General features: G+C 37.1%; 1 protein-coding gene across 1 annotated transcript in view; it reads right to left on the bottom strand.

Annotated features, from left to right (window-relative positions):
* The window catches only part of ADAM7 (ADAM metallopeptidase domain 7), a 66,149-nt gene that overhangs the window by 13,572 nt on the left and 26,940 nt on the right, over nucleotides 1-25,637 (bottom strand). Inside the window, exons 8-16 of the mRNA XM_060655772.3 lie at nucleotides 21,921-21,992; nucleotides 13,805-13,974; nucleotides 11,174-11,258; nucleotides 9,672-9,802; nucleotides 7,889-8,063; nucleotides 5,897-5,986; nucleotides 4,687-4,882; nucleotides 4,168-4,270; nucleotides 2,982-3,171 (exon numbers count right to left, since the gene is read on the bottom strand). Coding sequence (XP_060511755.2) covers nucleotides 2,982-3,171; nucleotides 4,168-4,270; nucleotides 4,687-4,882; nucleotides 5,897-5,986; nucleotides 7,889-8,063; nucleotides 9,672-9,802; nucleotides 11,174-11,258; nucleotides 13,805-13,974; nucleotides 21,921-21,992 — 1,212 coding nt within the window. The remainder of the gene's footprint in view (nucleotides 1-2,981; nucleotides 3,172-4,167; nucleotides 4,271-4,686; nucleotides 4,883-5,896; nucleotides 5,987-7,888; nucleotides 8,064-9,671; nucleotides 9,803-11,173; nucleotides 11,259-13,804; nucleotides 13,975-21,920; nucleotides 21,993-25,637) is intronic.

Here is a 25,637-nt window from a genome sequence, read left to right as displayed (position 1 = left end):
AGTTCTAGTAGTTGCTTGATGGAGCCTTCAGGGTTTTCTCTCTTTTTTAAGTTTATTTATTTATTTTGAGAGAGACAGAGACAGTGCAAGTGGGGGAAGGGCAGAGAGTTTAGAGAGAGAGGATCCCAAGCAGGCTCTGGACTGCCAGCACAGAGCCCAATGCGGGGCTTGAACTCATGAAGCTGAGATTGTGACCTGAGCTGAAGCCAAGAGTTGGACACTTCACCGACCGAGCCACCCAGGTATCCCTAGGGTTTTCTATATATAAGATCATATCACCTGCAAACAGAAAATTTAACTTCTTCCTTTCTGAATTGAATGCCTGTTGTTTTTTTCTTGCCTAATTGCTTTGGCTGGTAATTCCAGTACTATGCTCACTAGAAGTGGGGAGAGTGGGTACACTTTTCTTGTTCCTGATCTTAAAGGAAAATCTTTCAACTTTTCACCATTGTGTATGATATTAGTTGTGGGTTTACCACATATGGCCTTTATAATATTGAGGTGCATTCCTTCCATACAGAATTTGTTGAGAGTTTTTATCATGAAAAGATTCTAAATTTTGCCAAATACTTTTTCTGAATCTATTCAGATGGTCATATGATTTTTGTATTTCACTCTCTTAATGAGGTGTATCATTGATTACTTTGTGTAAGTAGACTCATCCTTGCATCTCATGAATAAATCCTACTTGATTATGGTGTATAATCCCTTTAATGTGCTACTGAATTCAGTTTACTAATATTTTTGTTAGGATTTTTGCATCTATGTTCATCAACCATATTAGCCCATAATTTTCTTTTCTTATAGTTTCCTCTTCTGGCTTTGATAGAGCATAATGCTGGCCACATAAAATGAGTTTGGAAGTGTCTCCTCCTGTTTGATTTTTTGAGATGATGAGAAGGAATGACATTAATTCTTTAAATATTTGATAGAATTCACATGTGAAACCATCTGATCCAGGATTTTTCTTTGTTAGGAGATTATTAATTATTGATTTGATCTCTCTTGGTTTATTCAGATGTTCTCTCTCTTCATCATTTAATTTTGGTACGTTGTATGTTTTTCAGAATTTATCCATTTCTTTTAAATATTCAACTTGTAGAATTATCCACAGTATTTTTTATGATACTTTCTATTTCTGTGATATCAGCTGTGAGGTCTCCTCTGTCATTTATAATTTCATTATTTGAATCCTCTTCCCTTTGTTTCTTGGTCAGCCTGTTTAAAGGTTTGTCAGTTTTGTTTATCTCTTAAAAAACAAAACAATTTTGGGGGTGCCTGAGTGGCTCAGTCAGTTGAGCGACCGACTTCGGCTCGGGTCATGATCTCACGGTTTGTGAGTTCAAGCCCCGCGTCGGGCTCTGTGCTGACAGCTCAGAGCCTGGAGCCTGCTTCTGATTCTATGTCTCCCTCTCTCTCTCTGCCTCTCCCCCACTCATGCTGTCTCTCTCTGTCTCAGAAATAAATAAACATTAAAAAAAACAATTTTGTTGGTATTTTTGGATGACTTCTCTTATCTGGAGTGAATAAGAAACTATTTGATATTTTCTTTAACGTGGTGCCTCATATACTCTACCATTGAAAGTCCTTGAACTTTCTAGCATGTGGTTGGTACACATACCTAAAATTTCACAAATACACATTCCTCACCATTTTGATATTTAGTTGTTATAATGGGAAACTGTAGTAGTTAAGAATATGGATTTGCAATATAAGGGTCCATTAAATTATTAAAATTCTAGTTCCCTTTTTTACATTATGAATTTTGTTTTCCACTTCATTTCTCTATCACATGATATGAATGACACTGTAATGTTTGGGGGTGGTGGTATGGGAGGAAAGGAGGTGTATTACAGAAAGAAGCCATACTATTTCAGAATAACTGATTTTTTTGAAAGTATTATATTTTCCATATATTCCTGTGTTTATAAACCTTGATGAGTTGGCTATTATTTTTAGTGTCCATTCTCAACTTTTCATCTTGGAATAATACACCCTTTCTAATCTGGCCTTATTCTAGCTGCTCAATTTCATTTTCTGATATTTCACCCAAAGCTCCTGTCACACCAAAATTTCCCAGTTATCTGACTATGCCATACACACTGTATCTTTGCATATTATGTTAGTATTTCTTTCTAAAAAGTCTCTTCTCGGGGCACCTGGGTGGCTCAGTCGGTTAAGCATCTGACTTGGGCTCAGGTCATGATCGCAACGTTCATGAGTTCCAGCCCTGCGTCAGATTCTGGAGTTCTCAGCCTGGAGCCTGCTTCGGATGCTGTGTCTCCCTCTCTTTCTGCTCTTCCCCTGCTTTCTCTCTCTCTCTCTCTCTGTCTCAAAAATAAATAAACATTAAAACAATTTTTTAAAGTCTTTTCTCATTTTGTCTGCATTGAAAAATATTCATTACCTCAAAGCTGAAACGTCACTCATTTAATGGCATCATAAGATGCCTTTTGTGTTTTACGAGTAAAGTCAATCACTTCTTCCTTTGGGCTTGAATGTATATTGATCACAACACTATGAACGCACTTGTGTTTGATTTTAATATTTAATGCAATCTATGAAGTTCTCAAGTACAGTCATCTTTATATCATTTGTATACAGCATGGTCACTGGCACCACAGTATGGTGGTAATAATGGGCAATAAATGTGGCTGAATGAATAACATAATTGAAGAACCTATAGCTACTTCATAGTCAAACTAATTTGAAAAATTATGCCTATAACTTCACTAGATGTCTACTGTAAGATACTAATTAAGCACACTTATAACATTTACACATCATTTTGTCTAACAGAGATTAGGCGAAATGAATATTTAGTATCGTGTTATTACTACTTTGCTCCATAAAAAATAAAAACATTGCCCATTTGTTTCTGCTTTCGCATATATAGGCCCTCAGGAACCAATTACAAAAAAGTAATGTTTTCAAGTGACTGAACCAAGAAGTTTTAATAGAACAAAAGGCTTTCATCTTACCATTTTATCTCCACATTTTGTTCCAGAAGCAACCAGGCCCAAATCTTTAGAATTGTGGTATGAACTAAAAGTTTTGCACTCAGTAGTGGCATTCTTCTTTGAAACCTTCTTAAGGTGATTGATCTTTTCTTCTCCAGGTAGAGACGAGTGCTTCCCTCTGCTGCAGTGTATCTTCCCACATTTGATATCTCTGAAGGAAAGGGAGAATATTCTCAGACTTGGGACCAGGAAATAAGGATTTCATAGAGACGAGACCAGCAGTGAAGCAGTTTGGTAACTTTTCTCTAGACCCAGGCTTATCAGTGGGCTGCCGAAGCACCGAGAGAGGCGGGATGAAAGGTTGGACAGTCACAGTCCTGACTCTGGGAACTGTGATGTAGAACGATCGTATTTCTTTAGATCTCTGTGATTGTCACAAATCAACACTAGCTCACGTTTCCAGAAGAATATTTCCTATTAGTCATTTGAGTTAGCATAATGTTAATCAAGACATTCGAATCTCTTTCTGGCACAGAGCACCCAGTTAATTCTCACAGCAAACCTATGACTTTGCTATTATTATAACACCCATTTGACAGATTGGGCAACGATTGGAAGGAAGAGGAGGTTAAGGGATCGCCCAGTTTCACCTAGTATATTTAGGAGCAAAGTGAAACTCAACCTAAGTCTTTTATCGTTTGTTTTCAGTCCATATCCCTCTGTGGCACATAAAGAAAAAAAAAGCCTTTCTGAGCGTAACAAGTCTGGAAGAATGACACAGCTCATGGTTTTTAAAATCAGATCGTTCACTTCTCCCCTTCCTTCCAGTTTCAAGTTCTACGTTTCTTTCTGGATATGGCTTCACTCGCTTCCTTCTTTCTGCTTCTTTCCACCCCTTCCCACTTTACTTTTCTCCTCCTCCTCCTGTTTGCTCTTTCCTATTTTTTGCAGCTTCTCTTCTTCCCTTTCTTTCCTAGGAATTCTAACTCTTGCCCATCTTCCTTCCTTATATTCCACGACCTCCAGCTCATAACTACAGTACATAAATGCCGGTTCCACTGCCAGGGTTGTGTCCTTGCTGCCTCACTCCCTTTCTTCCTAATCTCAATCAAAAGAGGTTAGCAGCTGCCAGAACAAGAGCCATTCTGGTTCTGATTTCACAAAAACACTCTTAGAAAGCACTTGCTTTTCTTTACGTGGTACTTACTTCTCTTCGCAGGGAATTAATCCGTTTTCCTTATTTTTGCAGTATCCAAATCTATTTCCCTTTTTATTCATCTCATAGCAGAGATCAGAACTGTCTTTCACCTCTAGGATCCAAAGTAGTATGATTAAAGTAACGCAATAAAAACATGAATGTTATACATCACAAAATACCTTATTTTTCTAATCTAATTGAAATGTCAGTATCACGGGGCGGTGAGGCAGAATGGGATAAATAAATCGCTTTAAAACTATCCTATTGCATCAGGAAGATATTTTACGGCAGAGTGGGGATATAAAAAAAAGTAACAAACATACCTTAACCCACATACCGAGGCAGTTAATTAACGTTAACGGTAATATCAACTAATATTAAAGGTAATATCCAGAGAGATTCTAGGTGATATCTGGGAAGAATGCCACAAACGGCGTTATCTTCAATCTTGCCCATACATTTTTACAGGATAATAATAGAAATAATGGCTATTATCGTTATCAGCCATTTGCGGTAATCGTCTCTCACCGTCATCAAAGAGTTCAGAGCACTGATCATCCCGGGTGGGGCATTTCCCCATGAAGCAGTAACCTTTTGCATTCTTGCAAGGAATGCCATTTACTTGGAATTTGTCCATAGGGCATGCAGAAGAGTGGCCCGTGCACACTTCAGGAAAATCACATTCATCTTTTGCTGGCCTGCACATGGACCCTGATTTTTTCATCTGTTGAAGAAAAACCAAGAAGACTAAATCTTGGGCACATTCAGGTAGCTTAAGGTTAAGTCAGTAGGGGAGGGTTGACACATTTAATTTATCGTAAAAAAAAAAAAAAGTTTGAAGGTTGGATCGTGACTTTCTTCTCCATTCCACTGAGAATTGTTATCATTTGTAAATGCCTTGGTGCTTATGTAATTTCAGGAGTGACAGGATGGTTAGAACAGCATTGGGCAGAACCAGAAAGGACATAAAATGGAGAGGTGAGCAAGTGCTCTGCTCATCTTGCTCTGGTACATTCCGTCCCCAGCACACACACAACCAGGACCCCCTCCTGCCTGTATCTATAATGAGGCATCTCCACTCCCAAGAAATCAGATCTCTCCGTATGAACTAGAAAAGTGCCCTGACTCATTGCTGGAGGAAAGTGCATGAAAATATTCTCTTATTCAGCCATTCAATAAGCACTGAATTGCGATGAGTTCTAGAAAGATTTGAAGATAAAGAAGACATGTTCCCTTTCCTTTGTGAGTTCCGAACATAGTGGGTGAAAGAAATGTCATTAAACCTTTGGACAGAGTCATTTGGACTTCTGATTGCCCTTTCTGGGAATAGATCTCCATGTACTAGTTATTCCCCACTTTTAAATCCCAGTATAATCCTTTTCCCTTCTATTTCACTGTTGTTAGAATGACACCCAAGCTGAGGTTAAATAGGTTGGTAATGATTTCGTAAAGGTTGGCCAAGAACAAGAGTAATGTTGAGCATATAATTCTATTCCTAACAGACCATATGATACCTGCTTCTTCACTCCCCAGACCATAGATCACTGCCAGGACTTAGACGCCAGAACATCTCAGAAGAAGCTGCCAGAACATCTCAGAAGAAGCTTTATTGGGGCCAAGCAAGCATAACCCTAATCTGGGATTAGTAATGTAACTAGTAACGGACAGACAATTCTGTGGTCCTCTGTATCCTTAATAAACTGAAAACGGAGAACCCAGTCTTAGCAAAGGTCCTTACCTGACAAGATTCACAACATTCTCCTTCGGCACAAGTAAATCCTGGCTTCAACACACATTTGTTTGCATCACAGCAAGGATTGCTGCACTCCTGGCAACAAGCAAAAGTTAAAGATAGGAAATGGGTTGGTAGTTAGGCTCCCGTTTAATAAGCTGTGCGTGTATATAACATATCGTTACTTGTCTTTCGGTTTGAAATGCAAATGCATTATCCTTGGTTATGACATGTATGTGAAGACGATTCCTTGTAACTGGTCTTTGGGACTTTTACTTTGTTTCCTTCCTGTTTGGCCATTCAGGACTCCACACTCAGTGCATTTTCCCTGGCAGGGTACAAAGCCCAAAGCTTCTGACCTTCCATTTTCCTTTCCACTCTTTGGAAGGAAGGGTCCTGCTACTGCTTTATACTAAAGGTTTAATATGAAATAATAGAACTTCTGAAGACATAATTTAACATTTTTCTCAAGATGCTAAGTATTTCAGGCTGGATTTTGTTGCTGTTGTTAACGTTTCATCAAAAACTCATGGACACTTAGGCCCTGTCTCCTCCAACGAAATTAAAATTGCAAAAGAAGGGGCGCCTGGGTGGCTCAGTCGGTTAAGCGGCCGACTTTGGCTCAGGTCATGATCTCGTGGTCCGTGAGTTCGAGCCCCGCATCGGGCTCTGTGCTGACAGCTCAGAGCCTGGAGCCTGTTTCAGATTCTGTGTCTCCCTCTCTCTGACCCTCCCCGGTTCATGCTCTGTCTCTCTCTGTCTCAAAAAGAAATAAACGTTAAATTTTTTTTTTTAAATTGCAAAAGAAATTATCTGCATCCTGTCTGGACAGCACTTCATATGTTAGAATAAAACTGTAGAACTATTTTAAAGAACAGGCACGGGCAGACGCATCAATTTCCAAAGTTAAGAGCCTCTTCACATTTAAGGTGAGACATTTGAAAACTCTGGACATGTCACTGTCCCCACTCCGATCGTGCAGTCTCTGGTTCGCCACACAATTAGATTCATTTTGAACTGTAGAGTGCCTATAGTGTGTGGACCACAAATACGGTCTTCAGTCCAGTAGTATCAATGTGACCTCGGTGGTTGTTAGGAATAAAGGATCTCTGCCTCACTTCAGGCCTCCTGAATTAGAAAATCCACAATTAACAACATCCCCAGGTGATATACATACACATAACTTGAGAAGTAGCTGTTTAGGACTCATACCTACACGATAAGCTCTCAACCAAAATAGCCTCTATGTTGGAGAAAAGCAGATTAAGAATTACTCTAGGGGCACCTGGGTGGCTCAGTTGGTTAAGACTTCAACTCTCGCTTTCGGCTCAGGTCACGATCTCAAGGTTCGTAAGTTTGAGCCCCACATCTGGCTGTGAGCTGACAGCATGGAGCCTGCTTGGGATTCTCTGTCTCCGTCTCTCTCTGCCCTTTCCCCACTCGTGCTCTCTCTCGTTCTCTCTCAAAATAGATATTTTTTTTAGATTAAAAAAAAAAAAAGAATGACTCAAACATTTGTCTTAAATCTTCTTCTAAGTGTTCCAGAGACCAAGGCTGTAATAAATATGTGGAAGGTTAGAAGGTTTCTGCTCAATTAAGACAGAGTTTTCTAATCACATGAACTGTCCAACTGCGATATAGACAAGCTTCCTAAGGTCCCGAGTAAAACTCAATTGACTGACTGTGGAGAACACATTCCTACTGGGCATGAGATCAGGCTTAATGACATCTAGGGGGTTTTCTCACAAGAAGAGCCAATTAATATATAAACGAGGCAAATGTGATACTGTGTGTCTCCAGCAAGATCATCATGCGTAACTCATGACTTGGTAAGATGCCTTGCAATGAGGCTACGCCCATAACTTGTTTCAAAATGAGACAAAGAAACACATTACTTAACACTTTGCAAGAAATATGGTTGATTAAAGGCTACTTACCTGCCTAGGTTCTAGCTGAGCACAAACTTTGTAATTTAAGCACAACATCATTTGCAAATACCTGAACAGGGCCACAGTCGCACTCTTCTCCTTCGTCCAACTTCTTGTTTCCACAATACGGGTAATCACTTAGCTTATCAGAAAATGGGACATTGAACAGGCACGTCGGATTGTAATCCTTCCCGTGTTGCAGGTACCGAATTCTGTTGCATTTACTGAATTTTAGTGCCGGAATGCTAGAGTTTAGAGGAGCGAAAAATAAAGATTAATTTTATCCATGCATACTGGTGCAACAGCTATGAAAGTTTTATGAGGGATTTAGAAAGAATAAATATAAACGATCAACTCTAAAAGTCCATTTACTTCTCCTACTCTTGCCTTAGTGGTGTAAGAGAGTAGCAACTGGGCTTTTATAATAGACAATGTCTGTTGAAACAGGCAATGCATGCCATTCTGGTGAAAATACTCTGACTATACCTCCTCCAGAAAGTCCTCCCTGAAGCCCACAGTTTAGACTGAATGGCTTGCTGCCCCGTATCACTTTTTGCTTGTGCCTCTTGCCATCATCTATATAATTGTTTATCATTCACGCAAGATTACAAGCTTCTCAAAGCAAGAAATAGATCTTCTTCTTCTTTGCCAATAAGCGCTAGTTTAACTCCGTGTCTGGTACAGAGTAGGTCTCTGTAAACATTTGTTGAAACAAAGGATTCATTTGGTAACATCTCACACATCCTAGGAATGCACTATACTTCTGAAAAGTTTAAAGATTCACAAAACTGATATTCACCTCCCTTCTGTCTTCCTCTTGTTTTGACTCCCTTGCCATTATCGACACAATGATTGGGTACAGATGTACTTTTTGAGCCTTAAATGCGTTACTTTGGGATGGTGGGGTTCTGAAAAACACTACTAATTATGTAGATAACGATATAAAACCAGCTGTCAGTTACTTAGTTCTTATTCTGCGCCAGTCACCGTAATTTGGGGCTTTCACTATTTTACTTCATTTAATGAATATATAGAAGCACTGACCATCATCAGCAAACGCTTTTCTTATATGCAATGCATTCTGTGAAGGAATTCCAAGACATGTAAGGTTTAGGACCTGGATGCACATAATTCACAGCATGATGAAGGGATATATATATATATATATATATATACACACAGGATATACAGTCCTATATTCTGTAACTATTTACAGAGTGTATCTGGGACTTTTCTAGATAGTGTGATGTATTTCATCTATTTGTTCACTATTTGTGAACGAAGCAGACAAAACCCTCTGCCTTCATGAAGTTTATAATTTATTGGAAAAATAAAATAATAAGCAAGCTAAATAGCTAAAGCATAGACTATATTAAATAGTGATTAATACTAAGAATGGGGGGGAATGCAAAGAAGAGGGGATAGATAATTCCCGACAGGGTGTTATGAGGAGATAGGATTGAACAATTGGATCAAGTGGCTGGGGGAGGCTTGGCTGAGAATAACATGTGAGCAAAGATTTGAAGGAGGAAATTAGAGTTTATAACAAAGATGATAAAACGAGGCACATTGAGTGTATCCCTCCCCTATGCACCTTAGTGCAATTTACTAATTAATCATTGCATACTTTTGTAGTATGCTCAGATGGAGTTTTAAATTTTCTCTCACTGTATCACTAGGACAGACACTACCAACTGATAAGATTTAGACCCCAAAGGGAAGCCTATCACGGCTGGTTTTGTAAGAGAATTTACGGAATATATTAGGAAAATCTTCACGTAATAATATGGAGATCTAATCAAGAGCCAGTTGCAAAATATCTAAATGTCTTCTCTGCATGGTTTGAGCCTCACCTTCCACCGTGATCCATCACGCATCCCTCAAAAGTACAAGTACACGGGTAATCATTATGCTTCATCCCAAGGCTATGCCCCAGCTGATGTGCAATTCTGCTTGCGACTACATTTAGGTCAGGTGAAAGATCCTAAGGCCAAGAAAAGATGTGCATCAGAAATTTCTGTAAGATAATGCACTCTAGTACATAGTGTTTTGAACTATTGGTTGAGACCCAGTTTCTAGCTTCTGGTTAAGTAGTACTTATCTGAGAAACCATGGACTTAGTTATCTCCCTGTCTTGCCCTCGGGTCCTTTAATTACATAATGATGTTGGACAAACGACCTTCTGAGTGTCTCTAACACTAGCATTTTGAAATTCTTTTTTTGTGGCACAGCAATAGTCATTGTTGGATTTCTATAAACTCATTCTTACAAATAGCTAAAAATGATAAGCTAATGTCCTACACAATACAATAAACATTATTGATTTGCCTTTTATATACTAGATATTCAAAGAGGGTAAAAATAAATATGCGAGGTTCATGTTTTCCAAGTACAGTCTTACACTGCACAACAATGTTATGTGATCATTGCGGAGGAAGTTTCTGCTACGAAAAAACCCAGAAATTCAGTGACTTGAAATCCCAGGCAGGGTTGATTGTGACCTGTGTTTTAGCTCTATTTCATGTTTTTATCTCTATGTTAATGACTAAAAAATTAATTTCCAGAAAGGAGTGGGATATTAGGCTACTGTAAAGGTAAAATTCCTCTAATTTGGCTATCTCACTGCACTCATTTGAAATTTATAATGTGTTCTGGACGAGTTGTAATGCCATAATTGGAGTGGCGACAGCCTGTGTTAGATTAGACGGACTCCACTATGCAGAATTTGTGTTATTAAAATACTGGAGTCAAGGCATAATCATAAAAATATCCATTTAAGAAACAGATCATGTACTAGGTTTTAATTTCAAGGTCTTAATAAGCCTGAAATAAGATTACTTGGACACCATTTACTAGAAGTTTAGTGACTTGGGAAAAATACCAGATAAAATAGATAAGTCAGCAGTTTGAAGGCCTTATTCTTCCTGAAAATGAATTGCAAGGTTGTCTTGCTATGCTATTTTAAATGGTTTATGCACTCCCTTTTCAGCACGAGAACAATTATCACTTGCTAACTCAGCCATCAAGTTTTGTGCACTTTATGTGTCCTTGTAAATAAAGACACATTATATTTAATATGCCAAAAAGCTTTCTTAGTTTTTGTATGTTCATTTGTGTGTGGTGTTCTTTTAAGCTCTGAACAACACTCGTTTACTTTCATTGTCCATCTATAGTTTTTATAAAAGATTATTTTCTGATTTGATAAAAGAAACATAACAGCTTCATCATGACATATCTTGGTGGGAATATATGACAGAATGCATGCGTGTTCTCTTCAGTGGGACGCAGAAAATTTACAAAAGTTTAATTCAAACTTTTTGATTAAGTAACATAACATCAATAAAACACAGCCTACCTTAACGACACTGGAGGAATAATAAGGTAGGCATATACCCCCTGGATAAGAAATTCCTTGTGCATTTGTGTAGAGCCACTTCCCACTGGAAACAAGGTGCAAATACACTCTTCAGTCTGAGGTCATAGTTTAACACAAAGATTGAATTGCTACGAACCCTCACAATGCTAGTACCTTTGCACATAAAAGTGCCTTTTGTTCTAGAGTTCTAGAATTGAGGATGATCTTAGTTGTTATTAAGCTCATTTAAAACCTGTGGTATACTAGAGGCATTGAAACAGTACAGTCCAAAGTTGAAGTCTTAAAAAATGTACTTTCTAAAAACATAATATGGTGAGAGTCCAATTTTCCATGGCTTACTCTATACTCAGCTTTGGATAAAACCACTTAAAAGACCAAACAATTAAGCTAAAAAATGTTTGGAGGGAAAAATACAACACAGTGAGTAGACTCAACACCATGACTAATTAATTAGCTATAGTTGAAAATTTTTAGAAAATTTCCATCAACCATAGAAATTCATAGAGGACTTGATAGCTATAATCAAATATTTAAAATTTTTTTTTAACATTTATTTATTTTTGAGACAGAGAGAGACACAGCACGAGCAGGGGAGGGTCAGAGAGAGAGGGAGACACAGAATCCGAAACAGGCTCCAGGCTCTGAGCTGTCAGCCCAGAGCCCGATGCGGGGCTCGAACTCACAGACCGTGAGATCATGACCTGAGCCGAAGTCGGACGCTTAACCGACTGAGCCACCCAGGCACCCCTATAATCAAATATTTTAAAAAGTTGTCACGTGAACTATTCTTGGATTACCTAAAAAGACAGATGTAGTTGTGTATGTTAAGGGAATCCAGACCCGATATGCTTTCAAGAACATTTAGAGTTGAACCACTCTAAAGACAGTGATCATGAGCTGGAGGACCACACGTGGAATTTAATTAAGAAGGTTCAAATACAAGGAAGGTGGTCAGGCTAGGCGACCACCTTTAATCTTTAACTTTTTTGACCAAGAAGATCAAAAAAGAAACATGCTCTATTTCTTTCTTTGCTTTCGAAATGTTGTACATTTTAGTCTCAGTGTTTGGCTACACATCTTGGAAGAACTTAGAATTCTGGTCTCGCTAGACTCTGGAGATCTTGGAAGAACACCGCCTATGGAAACAAAGCATCAGAGCGCGCACGGTCTGATTTTGCTCAAGGTCACTTAAGAACAAAAGTCACACCATGATAATGCCATATATATTGTCTCATCCCTTCTGGTTCTCTGTGAACATAGGCAAAAAGACGTCCAAGAAGCTCAACACATAAGAAGTCTCAAATATGATGTCCGGTTAGACATTTAGTAGCCCTTTTCTCATCTCCGTATTTGCAGACGTACTATTGGTGTAAGAAGCTACTTCTCAGGATAAGAGACATTGAGGAAAGCAAAGTTTTCCGTTTACAGCCATGTAAATATTTCTACACTAATTTATTATTTTAAAACACAGGCCCAAGAAATAAGCAAAGAGATTAATCTTGCCCACAACAAAGGTCATGGTGATATTTTACTTTAACCTCTGTAATTTTAGGGCAAACTGGTGCATGAATCTCTGAGTCCAAGTCAGGTACAACTACGACCCCCTGCAGATGTGTGCTGGGGGCCATTCCAGATATAAAAATCAGAACTGATATTATTTTGGAGGTGCATTACACTCTCATCAATCTGCCAAAGAGCTGGACTCCAACTATAGGCTTTGGAAGGTTCACTGTTCTGAGTTCAAACTGAAAGTTAACACTTATGTGATGCCGGGAAGCACATTTATAGGCCATCCACAGACCTTAGGAGAAGCACTGCTATTATAGGAAAATGAAGTGGGTCAAGTGGGTACCATGGTTATATACATAGTAGCCTTAAGGGCACCAGAAGAATTGCCGAAAGATTCCATTGCTCCAAAGGTGTGTTTTCGTAATTTAATTAGGATAACAGGACTATGGTTAACACAAGGTGAAGATCAGTTCGGCTCCACAATTATTTATCATTTTCTTATAGGCTGAGTAGTGTGATAGGTATTTTGAATTACAAAAATATGATAAAAATGCCCCCCACCCCGCTTTAAAGAATGATGTAATACTGTACGTAAATCCCAACCTTTACTTAGGAATATTAACGCTGTGATAGATTAGTTATTTGTCATCTTTAACAGCAGAAGAGATGCTCTTGAGAGGCTAGTCACTGGATAGGGACACTCTGTTGAGGGAAAATATCCAGGGAATGAGGATATTCCTTTCCACCGGAAAGGTTGGTTTTGGTGGCGCATTGGAATGACATAACATGGAAGGAGTTAGTGTTGGATGTTGATAAGTGAATCAATTCTAAAAGTACATTGCTTACCTAATGACATTTCCAACCCTGCCCAGAACTGGAAATATATCATATGTTTACTTTCTAGTATTAACCAATACTAGAAAGAAAGAATATGAAAAAGTTCACTTAGAAATTTTACGTATGGCTAGACATAACATTTTGTCACTGTGTACTATGCAAAAGTCAATTGTTTTAAAAAGTATTTGGTTGCTGTTCATTTGTTTTATTTTCTTTTTTTTATAATCCACCTAAGTTACGCAGGAAAATAGAGAACTTACATACCTGAGTAACAGAACGTGATCAAAATTATTCCTTTTTTTAAGGAATATTTCTTGCCAACTTGAGAAACGCAATAAGGTATTTTCCATATTTGAATCTATGTCTATTTTATCTCCATTTGTCCACATTTCAAGGCCAACCAATGTCACATGAATGTCCATGGTTTTATAAATCTGTTCAAAGGGGAAGTAAGTTTTCACAGAGTCAAGTTACAGAAGGATCCTTCATCGTTACTATATTCCTTTATATTAAAATAAGTACTTTTAACATGTGAGGTACAGGGGTGCCTGGGTGGCTCAGTCAGTTGAGTGTCCAACTTCGGCTCAGGTCATGATCTCGCGGTCTGTGGGTTTGAACCCCGAGTCGGGCTCTGTGCTGACAGCTCAGAGCCTGGAGCCTACTTCGGAATCTTGGTCTCCCTCTCTCTTTCTGCCCCTCCCCCACTCATGCTCTGTTTCTGTCTTTCTCAAAAATAAATAAACATTTTATAAAACAAAACAAAACAAAATATGTGAGGTACATCAACAAAAAACACAGGCCTGATTTTACAAATGGTTATTTTGAAACAGAATGTAGAGTAAATTGGCCAGAATCGTGGGTGAATTATCATGACCAACAAAGACACTTGACTAAAAAATCATATTCCCTTGGCACCTCTGGGTGGCTCAGTCGGTTGAGCGTCTGACTTCGGCGCAGGTCTGTGAGTTTGAGCCCCACATCGTGCTCTGTGCTAACAGCTCAGAGCCTGGAGCCTGCTTCGGATTCTGTGTCTCCCTCTCTCTCTCTGCCCCTCTCCCACTTGCACTCTCTCTCTCTCTCTCTCTTTCTCAAAAGGTAAACATTAAAAACAGTAAATAAATCAGATTCCCTTTGAGCTGTCATAAACTTTACAGACACTGGGCTCAAGATGTGCCTAGAATAAATAATTTATTAAGGCTCTGAGATTATAACTGACCTATGTGAATTCACTAACAGTGACACACAGAGGAATAAATGTACCTTATTTATCTCTCCATTTAAGTCATTAGTTGGTTCTACGGCAGATTAGAAGGTTGATATTGATTTTCAAAGACCAATAGCTTAGCTGCCATATTTTGTTTGATTTTTGGAATTACTTTGTAGTCTGAGAAATCTTACTGGAGATTGCTCAAAACAGGCACAAATTGCTGTAGCCCATAAGCCTTCTCACCCTTATTCCCATTTGCTTTTGTAAACTCTAAGCTGGCAGATAGTTTGATGTCGTCACAAAAGAAGATAAAGTTTAAGTACACATTATGAGGATTTTGAGACAAAAACTATATATAGCAGCCAATACAAAGTAGATTGAAAGAAAGAATGAATAAGAAACTGAATGGAGAGCTCACAGAATTAGTAGAGGTTGCAATCGTTACTACGAAGCGTATCCATATTCATGGATAAAGAAGATATGGTATATAATGGAGTGTTACTCAGCCATCAAAAAGAATGAAGTCTTGCCATTTGCAATGATGCGGATGGAGTTAGAGTGTATTATGCTAAGTGAAGTAAGTCGGTCAGAGAAAGACAAATACAATGATTTAACTCATATATAGAAGTTAAGAAACAAAACAGGTGAACACTGGGGAAAGGAAAAAAGAGAGAGAGGCAAACCATAAGAGACTCTTAGTTACGTAAGAGATTAATGTTATCGTTTTATGTTTTTTTATGATTTTAATTAGCATTCCTTTTCTTCCCCTCAAAGAAATCCCTTTAGCATTTTTTGTAAGGCAGGTCTGGTGGTAATGAACTCTCTTCCTCAGCTTTTGTTTGTTCAAGAAAGTTTTTATCTCTCCATTACTGAAGGACAGCTTTACCAGTCATAGTATTTTTAGTTGACAGTTATTTTGATATTACATCCTCTCTTGGCCTAAAAAGTTTCTGTTGATAAATCTCATTTGTAATGGTAAATGTATAGTCATTGTTAGATTCTGCAATTTGGTAATAGTGGTATATAATTCACGACTCTAGTTTAAAAGCTAAAAAAAAATGAACATAGCAAAAAAAAAAAACCCATAAGTACAATGTGCACAATGCTATTTGTTACAAAATATTTAAAAACCATGTAAATTATAACAGCAGGAATCTAACATGTAAGGAGAAAAAGGAGAAGTACAAAGTATATGAATTCTAAGTTGTTATCAGGTTAAATCAGGATGTGATAAGTTTGATATCTTATGTAAACCTCATGATAACCTCAAGGGAAATTTTTCTGGCAATTATACCAAGGAATACAATAAAGAAGTCAAAGTGTACTGATACTAAAGATATCAAAACACACACACACAAAAAGACAGTAGGATAAGAAATAGAGAAAAATGGATCTACAAAACAACCAGAAAACAATAAACAAAGTGGCAATACTAGGTTCTTACCTATCAATAATTACTCTAAATGTAAACAAATTAAATTCTTCAATATGAAAGACATAGGGTGGATGAATGGATAAAAAAGCAAAATACAACAATAAACAGCATACAAGACACATTGGCCCTATAGACACACATAGACTAAGAGGGAAGGAATGGAAAAAGACATTTCAAGCAAATGGTAACTAGAAGGAGAAAGAAAGAAAGAAAGAAAGAAAGGAAGAAAGAAAGAAAGAAAGGAAAGACAAGTAGTGGTAGCTATATTTATATCCAACAAAGTAGATTTTAAACTAAGGGCATTAGTCAACAATAAAGTGGTCAATATATCAAGAAGATATAACTATATATATATATAACTATGTATATATAACTATATATAACTATATATAACTATATATATATATATATATATATATATATATATATATACCCAATACTGGAAAACCTAAATATATGGAGTGCCTGGGTGGCTCATTTGGTCAAGTGTCCGACTCCTGATTTTGGCTCAGGTCATGATCTCATGGTTCTTGAGATCGAGCCCTATATTGGGCTTTTTGGTGATGGCATAGAGCCTGCTTGGAATTCTCTCTCTCCCTCTGTCTCTGTCTCTCTGCTCCTCTTCAGCTGTGTGCACATTCTCTCTCTCTCTCTCTCTCAAAATAAACATTTAAAAAAACTTGAAAAAAAGAAAACAAATATACAAAGAAAAACCAGCAGAAATAAAAGGAGAAATAAACAGTAAAGCAATTATAGTTGGGCCTTTAATACCCCACACTGAACAATGGATAGATCAGACAGAGAATCAATAAGTCAACAGTGAATTTGAACAATGCTTTAGCCCTAATGGACCTAACAGACATATATAGAACATTCTATCCAACAACAGAATACATATTCTTCTTATATGCACATAGAATATTTTTGTGATAGACTATATATTAGGTTTCAAAACAAGTCTTAGCGAGTTCAAGAAGACAGAAATCATACCAAGTATCTTTTTTGAATATAAAGGTATGGAACTAGAAACCAATAACAAGAGGAAAACTGGAAATTCATGAATACATGAAAATTAAGCACACTCTCCTACACAATCAATGGACCAAAGGAGAAACTAAAGGGGAAACAAGAGTTTCTTGAGAGAAATGAAAATGGAAACACAACTTATAGGATGCATCAAAAGCAGCTCTAAGAGAAAAGAAAATTCATAGCCATCAATGCCTACATTAAGAGGTAAGAAAGATCTCAGATAAACAACCTAACTCTACACACTGAGGACCTATACATATTTAAAAAACACCAAACCAAAACAACAACAATAAAAACTGAGCCCAAACTTAGCTGAAGAAAGGAAATGATAAACATTATAGGAGAAATAAATGAAGTAGAGAAAAGAAAAACATTGGAAAAGATTAACCAAACTAAGAGTCAGTTCTTTAAAAAGATGAAGAAAATGGACAAACCCTAGCTAGACTAAGCAAAGCATAAAGGACTTAAACCAGCAAAATTATAAATGAAAAAGGGGGCGTTACAACTGATATCACAAAAATTTAAAGGACAAGAGGCTGCTATGAACAACTATATGACAAGAAACATGACACCTAGGAGAAAAGCAACAAATTGGAAACATACAACTTACCAAGACCAAATCAACAGAAATAGAAACTCCGAATAGACCAATTACTAGTATGGATATTGAAATAATAATCGAAACTATCCTAATGAACCCCAGGACCAGATAGTGTAAATATACCAAACATTTAAAGAATTAATACCAATAATTCTCAAACTCTTCCAAAAAGAAAAAGAAAAAGAAAAAACTCAAAGGGAAGGAAACACTCCAAACTCATTTCACAAGGCCAACATTACCTTGATACCCAAACCAGAAATGGATACTACTAGAAAAGAATACTTCAGGCTAATATCCCTAATGAGTATAAATGCAAAAAAACTCAGTAAAATGCCACCAAATTGAATTCAGCAGCACATTAAGAGGATCAGTCACGTGATCAAGTGGAATTTACCCTGGGATGCAAGGGTCATTCAAATAAACAAATCAATGAATGTGACATATTACATTAATAACATGAAAGAAAAGAATCATAAGAATCGTATCTCAACTTGACAAAATTCAACATTTTATTCATTATTAAAAAAAACCTCTTAACAAATTAGGCATAGGTGGAACATATCTCAACATAATCAAAGCCATATATGACAAGCGCACAGCTAACATCATGCTCAATGGTGAAAAAGCTTTTCTTCTAAGATCAAGTACAAAACCAGTACCCACTCTTAGCAACCTACTCAACATAGTACTGGAAGTTCTAGCTACAGCAATCAGACAATAAAAAGAAACAAGGGTATCAGAATTGGTAAGGAAAGTAACATTGTCTCTATTTGCAGCCATGATTTTATCTATAGAAAAATCCCAAAGACAACCCAAAATTGTTAAGATCTACTCAATGAATTCAGTACAGTTGCAGGATACAAAATTAGCAGGCAGACATTTGGTAGCATTTCTAGACAATAACAGGGAAATTTCTGAAAAGAAATAAAAATATTTATCCCCCACATACATGAACATCAAAAATAATAAAAAACTTAGGAATTAAGTTAACTAAGGAGCTGAAAGATATGTATGCTGAAAAGTATAAGTCGATAAAATAAATCAAAGAAGACACAAATAAATGCAAAGAGATCCTCTGTCCATAGAGTGGAAGAATTAATAACGTTAAAATACAAATACTACTGAAAGCCATCTATATAGTCAATGCAATCCCTATCAAGATTCCAATGACAGTTTTTATGAAAGTAGAAAACAAACTCCTAAAGTTTATATAGAACCACAAAACACCCAAATAGCCAAGAAAAAAAAAATCCTGAGACAGACAAAGCAGGAGCATCACACTTCCTGATGTTAAATTTTATGTAAATCTAAAGTCATCAAAACAGCATGGGACTAGCATATAAAGAGACAAATAGTCCAATGGAACAGAAGCAAGAGCCCAGAAATGAACCGAGGCATATACAGTCACCTAATATTTGACAAGGAAGCCAAGAACACTCAGTGGACAAAACATTATCTCTTCAATGTAAGACGCTGAGATGATTGCGTATTCACATGTAAATAAATGAATGAAGATGAACCGGTAACTTATGCCATTCACAAAAATGAATTCAAAGTGGATTAAAGACTTACATGTTGAGTCTTACTATGAAGATCCTAGAAGAAAACAACACTAAAGCTCCTTAACATGGGTCTTGGTAATGATTTTTTGGATATGACACCTAAAAGCACAAGCAATAAAATAAGAAATAAGAAATGGGACTGCATCTCAAGGCTTCTACACAGCAAAAGAGTCCATTAAAAAAGTGAAAAGATGGAATGGGAAAACATATTTACAAGCCATATATCTGATAAGGGGTTAATATCCAACACACCTAAACAACCCATCAACTCAATAGCAAAAAACATACAAATAACCTAATTCAAAAATGGGCAAAGTACCTAAACAGACATGTTTTTCAAAAAAGATGCATGAAAGGCCAATAAGTACATGAAAAGATGTTCAACATCACTAGGCATTAGGATAATGCAAATTAAAATCACAATGAGGTATGATCTCATGCTTGTTAGAACGGCCATCAACAGATGCTGGTATGGATGTGGAGAAAAGGGAGAAAATCAATCAATAAAAAGAAACAGGAAAAAAAACCATAGGTGACTATGAGATATAACTATTTCACACCACATTGTTCCTCCCTTTTAGAAAAATATGGGGAGGGTTTTTAATAGCCATAGAAATAGGCTTAAAGCTCAGAGAATATCTACTTCTGGCTCAGATGTACAAAACCGGAAATAATATCGCTTCTACCCTGACAGAAAGAAAAAGCCAGAGAATCTACAAAGTCATATCAGATCGGACCGTAAGTTAGCTGAGGTAACAGGGCAAGTAAGATGATGCCTGAAATCTCAGGAAAGATTGCTTCTTTAAGGCAGAAATGGTACTGGAGTATCTCCCAGCAGCAGAGCATGCTGAGCGCCATACAAGACATAAGAAGAATTTACCAGACATTTTTAAGGAATTGCTAAAGGGCAAGTATGTGATAGAATGAGTATAGGATCCTCTGAGAGACACAGGCATAAGGAATCTCACACTTATGCTCAGAATCTTCTCCATGGGCCTCCTCTGCATGCCCATGAAACCATGGAGGGCAGAATGGGAGACTTGGAGGTCCCCTCCTTTGGTGGGATAGGCTTGAAGGATGACAGAAACTGCTGACTTGGGAACATCTTTGAACCTACCAGACTCTTGCTCTCCAGAAAAACAAAAGCACTAAGCTGCTGTGTGACCTTCAGAAAAAATTTTTTTTCCTGTTCTTATCTCATTGTTCCTTCTTTCCTCGTGCTCACTACGGGCTTAGTTTGCTCTTTTTGCAGTCCCTTAAGGTAGAACTTTAGTTGTTTATTGATATTTTCTTTTTAATTGATATATGTTTGCATTTATAGCTATAAACTTTCCTCCCAGAGCTCCTTTTGTTGCATCTCATACGTTTTGATAGGTTTTGTTTTCATCTTTTGTACCAAGATTTTTTTCTTATGCCTTTCATTTATCCGTTGGTCCACTTGTTGTTCAGGAATGTGCTCTTAAATTTCTGCATATTTATAAATTTTCCATTAATCTGGCTGGCATTGCTTTTTTACTTTCATACCACTGTGGCAGGAAAAGATACTTGATATCATTTCCATCTTCTTGAATTTGTTGAGATTTGCTTTGTGGCCTACTCTATAATATATATCATGAAATGTCTCTTCTGCTCTGGGAAAGAAATGGTGTATTCTGTTGCTCTTGGGTGAAAAATTCTGCATATACCTGTTGGTTTCATTTGGTCTATAGTGTTGTTCAAATCCAGTCTTTATTGATGATCTGTCTGGATGGCATATTGATTGCTGAGGGTAGGGCATTTTTTTTTTATTCTCCCAGAACTCAAGTGAAAACCTATTGTTACTGAAAGAAGGGAAAAGAAAAACCAGAAAAACAAACAAACAAAAACCTTCTGCCCCTGGAGGACAGACAGGAAGCTGTCCTAAGGCCAGAGCCTTCTAGGTCTCCTACCAGTGAAGGAAGAACATAAACGATGAGAATAATCTACCCAAAGACCCCATGGGCAGAGCTTTCCTAAAACGGGATAGATCAGGGTAACAAAACTCTCTGGGTCCCCTAACCAGGCTAGAGATCACTGAATTAACAAACAAAAACAGGTTACTACTGAAGGAGAGATAAGAATTGTGAGTATAGACCTTTCAGCTCTGGCTCTTAACAAAGGCCTGAAGTTGAGGGTGAAGCGGGGACAAGGTGGGTGAAGCGGGGACAAGGTCTCCAACAGTGCTAGGTTCTGGAACAGTGATTTTAAATGTATTAATGGATTTGATTTATGCATGATGAGTTTTCAAGTCTTTATATGTTGCTTTATAAATTTTGTGGTTACTAACCAATATTTGAAATTTATTTAGATGTTAAATGTCATTCACTTCAAAACCCAAAATCTCAGAGCTGTGTTTCCTTTATTGCCTTACAGTTTTCAATGGATTTTGGTTCATTAGTCTATGCAGTGAATTTCTGTGTTTTGGGCCTTCTCAATACTGAGCTTACCACAAAACCCAGGAGATATCTACCCTAAAAGGTATTTTCCATTTGTATTCTTAGATTGATTCAAACGTTATCAGATCTTACCATGTTGACAAAATTGACCATTCCCCAAATTCGATTCCTTATTTTACTGTGAGGATGATTATTCCTGCGACACTGGAAATAAAACATCAGATCAACATTCATTAATAACAGATGATATGAACTCAACAAAATACTTCACCCACTGTGAGATATTTCCAGGGTGGGGGGGAAACTTATTGGTATTCTTTCTGGTCAGCTAAAAATCGTGGCAATTTATGCAGAATTACATTTTTGATATGAAATCACTACATACAGCAGTTTCTAAAGACATGCTTCAGCTTAGCACTATTTTTAAGATTTTCTTCATAACCTTGTTCCCTTTTCACATCACAACATATTGCATTACGTTGATTTATTAAACCAACTGATAAGTGTTCTTTAGAGTCCATATCTATCATGCTGATGAAGCAAAACTTATTGAAGTGTCACAGAAATCCTTATATTGCAAAACAACCCGGAAACTTTATCAGCCCTTCTGTATCCATGGTAGTAACAAACTACGGAATGTAATCAAAGACCACCCTGGAGCCAGAGATGTGATGGAGAGGGGCAGGAAACTGTGACACCCCTTCTCTCCAGGAAAAGGCTGAGAAAACAAAGCGGACCTTCCTGCTCCAGCCTATTCTGTCTTTTGTTCCTAAGAAATGGACTCCCCATTTGTGGACCTTGTTGTTGGCATTATCTATTGAAACCTGATAAAATATATTTTATAATAACAAAAGTATCCTGTAGGGATAAATGCAAATGATCAAGCTTGTTTCATAATAAGAATAAAAAGAAATATGGCTTTTCTGAATCCTACAAATATCCTCTATTTACTATTCCATTGCTCTCCTGTTGTCTCACATACCTAAATACCTCAAAGATATAACGTTAGACTCTCTTCACTTATCTCTCATTCATCCCTCAACCCACTACTCATTAGTTTAACTGCCTCTATTCCACGGAAACTATTCTTGACAGGCACATAAATGTCCTCCTGCTTATCCAGTCCATTGGACACCTTTTCCTCATCTTCCTAGTCATCTCATCTACCTTTAATATTGACCATTTTATCTTTCAAGAAATTTCTTACCACCTTTGTGTCCAATACCCTATCCCTCCTAGTGTTTCATTGTACAGAGGTTCCTTTTTTCCACCATTCCCTTAAATTCTGGTTGGCAAATATGGTTTCACACCAGAATTCTTGGTGACCAGTTGGTAGAGCTTGCCTAAAATACAGTTGAGAAAGATCCTGAGACTGGGGTGCCTGGGTGGCTCAGTTGGCTAAGTGTTGGACTCTTGATTTTGGCTCGGGTCGTGATCTCAAGGTTCATGAGATCAAACACTGAGTTGGGCTGTGGGCAGACCGCATGGAGTCTGCTTGGGATTCTCTCTCTCCCTCTCCCTCTGCCCATCCGCAGCTCATGCTTTCATGTTCTCTCACAAAATAAATAAATACACTTAAATTTTTTTTAAATCTTTCTATTTTTTAAAATGTTTATTCATTTATTTTGAAAGAGTGACAAAGAGAGTGAACAGGGGAGGCGGGGGAGAGAGAGAGAGAGAGAGAGAGAGAGAGAGAGAGAGAGAGACTCCCAAGGAGGCTCCGTGTTGTCAGCACAAAGCCTGATGTGGGGCTCCAACTCATGAACCATGAGATCATGATCTTAGCCCAAACCAAGAGTCAGACACTTAACTGACTGAGTCACCCAGAACCCCCCAAGTGAGTATCTTAGAGATCATAGGGATAGGGTACTTTATCAATCAGTGATTTCCACCAATGGGGGTAAGGAAGACAAATGCGTACAGAGTCTTTGCATCCTTATTGCCAAGGCTTTATTAATGGTTAGTCTTCCCCAGTATCTAGACACCTGTGTTCTGCTTATCCTTTCAACTTGCTGGGTCTGGTTGTATACATCCATATCCTTACTCACCTGCTTAAAATTCGTCACATTGTCTTCAAGATATGTAAACTCCTCAACATGTTTTCCAAAAGCTGCCTTTGTTTTTCTGTCTTACCAGAATACAATAACTCTACATTGTTCTTGCTGTTGCCCTTTATAATCAGCTAACATATACATGTATGTATGTATGAATATATTACTCATATAATTATAAATATATACATTCAACACTCTGCATCTAGCATATTAGATGCTCATTAACTATTTGTTAAATGAAAATGAATGATTTACTATAGGAACTTCTCTTAAAAGAATTTAAATATTTAAAGACAATATTAAGGCAGCCTATGTGAGAGTTATGCCCAGTTTAATGCCCCTAAATCATATCAAGCAAATATTTGCCTGGTACCTGGGGTAAAATATTAAATTTAATAAACTGTTCTTACTTTTTACTAATAACTTATTGTTAAGGGCAAAGAAATTATTTTAGCACTCTTTTAAAAGTGAGTTAACATGTTCTCATAAACATGTTAAAGTAAGCCTATCTAGTGCCCAAAACTTACCAACTTCTTTTTTTTTTTTTTATAAAATTGACAATTGTAGTTTCTCCTCATTTTTAAAAATATGCAATAATGTTGTGTCTTTCTTTTAAACTAACATAGATCCCATTTATTTTGTTTTATTATGGTGACTAAAAATTTCAGTGAATATGTTAAAATAAAATGTATTGACAGTGAAAATAAATGTATCTTATTCTCACTTTTGGAGGAAAAAACCTCCAACATTACAGTTTAAGTTTAATATTTATACAGGATAGAACGATTTCGGTAAATGTTCTTTATTTTCTTCCATCTTTTACTTGCTAAGAGTTTTATCAGAAATATTTGAGATGATTTCATTCCTGGGATAAACCATTGCCATGTAAACTTTCTTTGGATCTGTGCAAGGACTGGGTTTTCAACTATTTTTTTTAGGATTTTGCAGTTGTTTTGGTAAGTGAAATCGTCTTACAATTTTACTTTCCTGTCTGGATTTGTTATCAAAGTCATCATAGATCGTTACAGTAATGATCCTTAAGAAATCCCTCTTCCAGATATCCACACCCTTGTGTATTTCCCTCCAACATCGATTCTAGGCTTGACTCTATGGCTTAGTTTGGCTAAGGAGACATTAACTAATAATTGTAGTACAAGCAGGAGCTTAAAAAGTCTTACATACTGAAGCCTGGCCTCTTTCTTGATATTTTGATGCCCAGCTATCATATGAGAAGCACAGGCGAGCCTACTGCTTACGTGGCCAACTGACATTGGTACTACATATGAGTCAAGTGTCTGAAGCCATTTTTACACCAGCCAGCTAGCCCAGTGGAACTGCTATACAAGCAAACCACACTAAGCTTGGGGTTGTTGGTTACACAGCAGTAGATATCTAATGCAAAAGGTATAATAACTGTATAACATGTGCGAAGAATTTTTCCCTTTGCTTATTCTTCAAATTTGTTTGTAAAAGATATTATCTGTTAAAGCAAATTTTGGCAAAATTTGTGTTTAAATGCATGTGAGCCTAGTGTCTTCATTTGTTGAGAGACTGTGGACTGCTTATTTAATTTTTAAAATTCATTACAATCTTTTTTGGGTTTACTATTTCTTCGCAAGTCAGCTTGGTAACATTTTACTGCATGCTTCTGCTCATAACTGTATTGGCACAGGTTGTACATATATTTTTTATTGACGTGTAACCTGTACTATATTTATAGTTATGCTTCCTTCTACTTCTAATTTTATTTGTACTTTTATTTTTTTTAATAATTATTGTCAGAGATTTCTCTATT

This window comes from Panthera onca, chromosome B1 (assembly GCF_046562875.1).
Source record: "Panthera onca isolate mPanOnc1 chromosome B1, mPanOnc1 haplotype 2, whole genome shotgun sequence".
In the NCBI taxonomy this organism is placed as follows: Eukaryota; Metazoa; Chordata; class Mammalia; order Carnivora; family Felidae; genus Panthera; species Panthera onca.
The sequence above is the reverse complement of the archived record's forward strand: the minus strand, read 5'-3'. Positions and strand labels throughout refer to the sequence as shown.